Source organism: Piliocolobus tephrosceles, chromosome 17 (genome assembly GCF_002776525.5).
Source record: "Piliocolobus tephrosceles isolate RC106 chromosome 17, ASM277652v3, whole genome shotgun sequence".
In the NCBI taxonomy this organism is placed as follows: Eukaryota; Metazoa; Chordata; class Mammalia; order Primates; family Cercopithecidae; genus Piliocolobus; species Piliocolobus tephrosceles.
The window spans coordinates 65881899-65887834 of NC_045450.1; the positions used below are offsets into that span (position 1 = coordinate 65881899).

Below are 5936 nucleotides of genomic sequence, written 5' to 3' on the forward strand. Positions count from 1 at the left end.
GGCGAGGTGGCTGGCGCCTGTAGTCCCAGCTACTCGGCAGGCTGAGGCAGGAGAATGGCGTAAACCCGGGGCTGGAGTGCAGTGGCCGGATCTCAGCTCACTGCAAGCTCCACCTCCCGGGTTTACGCCGTTCTCCTGCCTCAGCCTCCCGAGTAGCTGGGACTACAGGCGCCCGCCACCTCGCCCGGCTTTTGTATTTTTTAGTAGAGATGGGGTTTCACCGTGTTAGCCAGGATGGTCTCGATCTCCTGACCTCATGATCCGCCCGTCTCGGCCTCCCAAAGTGCTGGGATTACAGGCTTGAGCCACCGTGCCCAGCCGGGTGTTTGTCTTAGGTTGGGCTCCCCAGAAGCACAGCCTCAGATGGGGATTTGTGTGCAGGTTATTTATTTAATTTTGAGCCAGGCACAGTGGCTCACACCTGTAATCCCAGCACTTTGCGAGGCCGAAGTGGGAGGATTACCTGAGCTCAGGAGTTCGAGACCAGCCTGGCCAAACTCTGTCTCTACTAAACTCTGTAGTTTAATGAAACTGTGTCTCTATTAAAAACACAAAAATTAGCCGGGCATGGTGGTATGCGCCTGTAATCCCAGCTACTTGTGAGGGTGAGGCAGGAGAATCGCTTGTACCCAGGAGGCAGAGGTTGCAGTGAGCCGAGATCGTGCCACTGTACTCCAGCCTGGGTGACAGAGTGAGACTCTATCTCAAAAAAACAAAGATAAAGAAAAAGAAAATATTTTTGAGACAGAGTCTCTGCTGCCCAGGCTAGAGTGCAGTGGATGATCTCAGCTCACTGCAACCTCTGCCTCCCAAGTTCAAGTGATTCTCCTGCCTCAGCCTCCCGAGTAGGTAGAATTACAGGCACGTATCACCATACTCCGCTAATGTTTTTGTATTTTTAGTAGAGACAGGGTTTCACCATGTTGGCCAGGCTGGTCTCAAACCGCTGACCTCAGGTGATCTGCCTGCCTCGGCCTCCCAAAGTGCTGGGATTACAGGCACGAGCCACCACACCCAGCCTTGTGTGCAGGTTATTTATTGAAGGAGGGTTCCCAGGGAAAAGCAGTGGAGAGAGAGAAACAGCAGAGAACAAAACAAGGCAAAAACCAGTTACTGGAGGCATCCAGGCTCAGCCTGGTCTCACGGAGAGCCCTGAAGTGTAAGTTGCACCACTGAAATCACCCTACCTGGGGCCAGACAGGCTGGTCTGTTACACTCTCCATCCATCAATTGTTGGCCAATGGCCAGTCCACGAAAGCTGGAGTTAGGATTGTCCGTCTGGGAAGCGGGACTTTGCTGAGATGCCAAGAGCACTGCTGCAAAGTTTCTCCAGAGCTTTTGCTCCCTTGTGCCCATTTGCCCTGCTGTCAGTTCTCTGATTTTCTCCCCAGCCCAATACCCTGAGTCCCACACTACAGGCTCTGGATGGAGTTGACCCAACCCTGGCCCAGTACTGGCCATGCGACACGGGTGTGCTGAAAGCACAAGGAGATTTCCATTTTGGAGTGATTGTCACTGTGCTCACCTGCTCTGCTGGGGTGTTGTCCAAATACCAGCTGAACACAGCCACTGCGGAGTCCTCCCCCATGGTGACCCTGAGCAGAATGTCTTCACTGGCATTAACTGGCCTGCAGTTCCTCTCACAGCTGAAAGGCAGACAGAGGACAGAGTGAGGAAGCTCCCCCAGGCATTGCTATCATCTGGATGTTTGTCCCCCGAAACCTCATGCTGAAATGTGATCCCCAATGTTGGAGGTGGGGCTTAATGGGAGGTGTTTGTGTCATGGGGGCAGATTCCTCATGAATGGATGAATGCCCTCCCTCGGGAGCGAGTTCTCGCTCTATTAGTCACCCCCAGATCTGGTTGTTAAAAAGATGGCCAGGCGTGGTGGCTCACACCTGTAATCCCAGCACTTTGAGAGGCCAAGGCGGGCGGATCATCTGAGGTCAGGAGTTTGAGACCAGCCTGGCCAACATGGTGAAACCCCATCTCTACTAAAAATACAAAAATTAGCCGGGCATGGTGGTGGGCGCCTGTAGTCCCAGCTACTCGGGCGTCTGAGGCAGGAGAATCACTTGAACCAGGGAGGTGGAGGTTGCAGTGAGCCAAGATCACACCACTGCACTCCAACCTGGGTGACAGAGTGACACTCCATCTCCAAAAAAAAAAAAAAAAAAAGAGCCTGGCATTTCCCTCCCTTCTCTGCACACACCAGGTCCCCTTCATCTTCCGCGGCAAGTGGGAGCAGCCTGAGGCCCTCATCAGATACGGATGTCCAGTCTTGGATTTTCCAGCCATAAGAATCATGAGCCAAATGAACCTTTTTTCTTCTTTATTTTCTTTTTCCTTTCTTTCTTCCTTTCTTTCTTTTTTTTTTTGAGACAGAGTCTGGCTCTGTCACCCAGGCTGGAGTGCAGTGGCGTGATCTTGGCTCACTGCAACCTCTGCCTCCCAGATTCAAGCAATTCTCCTGTCTCAGCCTCCCGAATAGCTGGGATCACAGGCATGCACCACCATACCCAGCTGATCTGTATTTTCAGTAGAGACAGCATTTTGCTATGTTGGCCTGGCTGGTCTCAGACTCTTGGCCTCAAGTGATCCACCGCCTCAGCCTCCCAAAGTGCTGGGATTATAGGCATGAGCCACTGTGCCCGGCCAACCTTTTTTCTTTATAAATTACCTAGCCTCAGATATTCCTTTATAACAGTGCAAAATGGACTCAGACAGGCATTGTTTTTTGTCCACTGGCCTGGATTTTTGTCCAGTTCTTCTCAAGTCCTTTGAGAGGGTAGGAAATGACCCTTTTTCAAATTAAAGATGGAATAAAAGCCGCTCCTGCCCCAACCAACGCCGGGACATAGGCTTGGTTGTGAAGATGGACTAAGTCATGGCCTGAATGAATTCCCATTTCATTCACTGCACGGCGTAATGATATGGAAGGTGAATGAGGCTGAGACAGGACCTGGGTTCTAATCCCGTCCTTGTCACTTATGAATGGTCACCTTGTGTGCATCACTTAAACTTTTTTTTTTTTTTTTGAGACTGGAGACTGAGACTCTGTCACCCAGGCTGGAGTGCGGTGGCGCAATCTCGGCTCACTGCAACCTCTGCCTCCCTGTTCAAGTAATTCTCCTGCCTCAGACTCCCAAGTAGCTGGGATTACAGGCGCTCACCAACACACCCAGCTAATGTTTGTATTTTTTTAGTAGAGATGGGGTTTCACCATGTTGGCCAGGCTGGTCTCAAACTCCTGACCTCAGGTGATCCACCCTCCTCAGCCTCCCAAAGTGCTGGGATTACAGGTATGAGCCACCATGCCTGGCCAAATCACTTAAACTCTCTAAGCCTTAGTTTCTTCACCTGAAAAATGAGGGGATAGCCTAGATAATTTCTGTGATTCTTTTTAGTTCTGATAATGGTAAACTAATGCTGTGGTTTGACAGCGTGCCTGCCATGCACACGTTACTTCCATTGTCTCTAGCTTGTCCAATGCTCACAATAGCCCTATGAGTGACATATTAGCATCCCCACATCACAGATGAGCAAACCAGGCCCCGAAAGCTTATGTGATGTAACTTCTAAGTGGGCAGATAGAACCTGAACCATTGTGTCTGGATCCAAACTCTTGGCCTTCTCTATAAAGTCTCTATGAAGGCCAAAGCAACTCCATCTTGGATGCTACTCTGCCATGTTGACTACTGATTAATTCCAATTCCAGGAATCCCTCTAACATTTGTATTCTCTCCACAGTTCTTTGTGTAAGAGCATGTACTTACTGTGAGTACTGCCCTTAAAGAGATTCACATAGTATTCTTGCCTTTCCCTACAACTATCCTACGCATTCCTTCCCTGTGGTATATAAGCCCTGGTTCTGGGGGGTAATGGTGCCAGTATTCACCATCTTGTCTTGCAGCCTCCCTGGATATCATGGCTTCTGTTCACAAGTCTCAATTAAATGTTCCTTTCTCAGAAACTAAACATGTCAGCTTCTTTCTTCGGCCTCTCTGCTTCCTCAGACTTTGGGGGAAGGTTTGCATAGACCTGCCCTCTACAGGACGGTCCCCCAGTTTCCCCTTCGGTCTGAACTTGACGATAGCTCTTGAATCTTCCTGCTTCTTTCCTCATGTCTGTCCTAGTCCAAGTGTGCCGGACATCCTCTAGCTGCCTCTCTGTTCCAGTCTCCTTCCACTTGCGGCTCTGACCTGGGAGACTGAGCTTTCTAGACTTGGGTGACTGCATCACCCAAGCGGCCACACACTCCAGCTTCTCACTGGGTCCAGCCAATGGGAAGCATTGACAGAGGACTGGAGGGTAAGAGGAGAGAGTTTGGGGAATTTATTCACGGCTTTCCCTGCTCTTTTCCCCGATGGGCTGCAGGTGGGAGAGGCTGTGCATCTCCAACCAAGGCCACAGCTCCCGTTGGGAGGTCCCTCCCCCACAGCGACAGCTCCCAGGACTTCTAGTAACGCCATCCCGCCATCCCGTTATCTTACCTCTGCATTCCTGGGGGTGATAATGGCTTCCCTTGGTTGTATTCTTGCCTTGTTGCCCCTAGTTCATTCCCTTATCCCTGCCCTCACCAGCAAACGGTCCCTTCATCCAGCTCTCTTCCATTTATTCCTGGTTTGGCTGAGCCATCTGCTTCCTGCAGGGACTGGCTGATAGGCCAAGCAACCCTGACCTCCTACTTTGACTCCTGCAAGAGCCTGGGCAATCTTCCTGAGTCTTCCCTTGCCCTCTTCCAAGTCATTCTCCACCGAGCCACCAGAGCATATTGAGGTAACATGCTTAGAACTCTTGGATGCTTGGCTGGGCACGGTGGCTCATTTCCTGTAATCCCAGCAATTTGGGAGGCCGAGGCAGGTGGATCACCTAAGGTCAGGAGTTCAAGACCAGCCTATCCAACATGGTGAAACCCCGCCTCTACAAAAAACATAAAAATTAGCTGGGCATGGTAGCGCGCGTGCCTGTAATCCCAGCTACTCGGGAGTCTGAGGCAGGAGAAAGGCTTGAACCTGGGAGGCGGAGGCTGCAGTGAGCTGCAGTGGCACCACTGCACTCCAGCCTGGGTGACAGAGCGAGACTCCACTTCAAAAAAATAAAAATACAAGGCCAGGCGCGGTGGCTCAAGCCTGTAATCCCAGCACTTTGGGAGGCCGAGACGGGTGGATCACAAGGTCAGGAGATCAAGACCATCCTGGCTAATGAGGTGAAACCTCGTCTCTACTAAAAAATACAAAAAACTAGCCGGGCGAGGTGGCGGGCACCTGTAGTCCCAGCTACTCGGGAGGCTGAGGCAGGAGAATGGCGTAAACCCGGGAGGCGGAGCTTGCAGTGAGCTGAGATCTGGCCACTGCACTCCAGCCTGGGCGACAGAGCGAGACTCCATCTCAAAAAATAATAATAAAATAAAAATAAAAATAAAAATAGAAATAAGGAACTCTCGGGTGGTTTCTCTGTATCACTCTTAGGAAAAAGGGTAAAATCTTGATATGACCGGCAAGGCCCCACTTGAGCCAGGCCCTGCCTACACTACCAGCTCCTTCCCACCCTTCTCTTCTCCATCCTCAGGACACCGGCCTCTTTCACTCCCTGAAGATTCTCTGCTCCCTCCCTTTGCCCGCTCTGTTCCTGCTCCAGCTGCCCCTTCCCTGACCTGTGAATTTCTCCTGAACATCTCTGCTGAGCTTCAGTTCCTGAGAGGAGCCTCTCTGATCCCCAGTCACGGCAGTTTTCATAGAAGTGCCCCTCTCCCTTCTTCATTCACACCCAGCAGTGCTGATCACCAGGTGGTAGCTAACCCCTACGAGAACAGAGACCACCACAGCCAGCCCTGCCCCCAAGGCAGCCCCAGCCTTAGCAGGTCCTCAGTAAGTGTTGGCTGAACGAACGAATCAGGACCCTGGAGGAACTGCCCCCGTGCCCCACCTGACTTG

The 5936-nt window shown here is 51.5% G+C and overlaps 1 protein-coding gene across 2 annotated transcripts in view; it reads right to left on the reverse strand.

Annotated features, from left to right (window-relative positions):
* Positions 1 to 1706, reverse strand: part of PKD1L2 (polycystin 1 like 2) — a 75855-nt gene extending 74149 nt beyond the window's left edge. For both annotated transcript variants that reach the window (XM_031934468.1, XM_031934469.1), the window contains exon 1: positions 1526 to 1706. In XM_031934468.1, the coding sequence (XP_031790328.1) occupies positions 1526 to 1588 (63 nt within the window). In that variant the 5' untranslated portion in view covers positions 1589 to 1706. The remainder of the gene's footprint in view (positions 1 to 1525) is intronic.
* Between the last annotated feature and the right edge of the window lie 4230 nt (positions 1707 to 5936).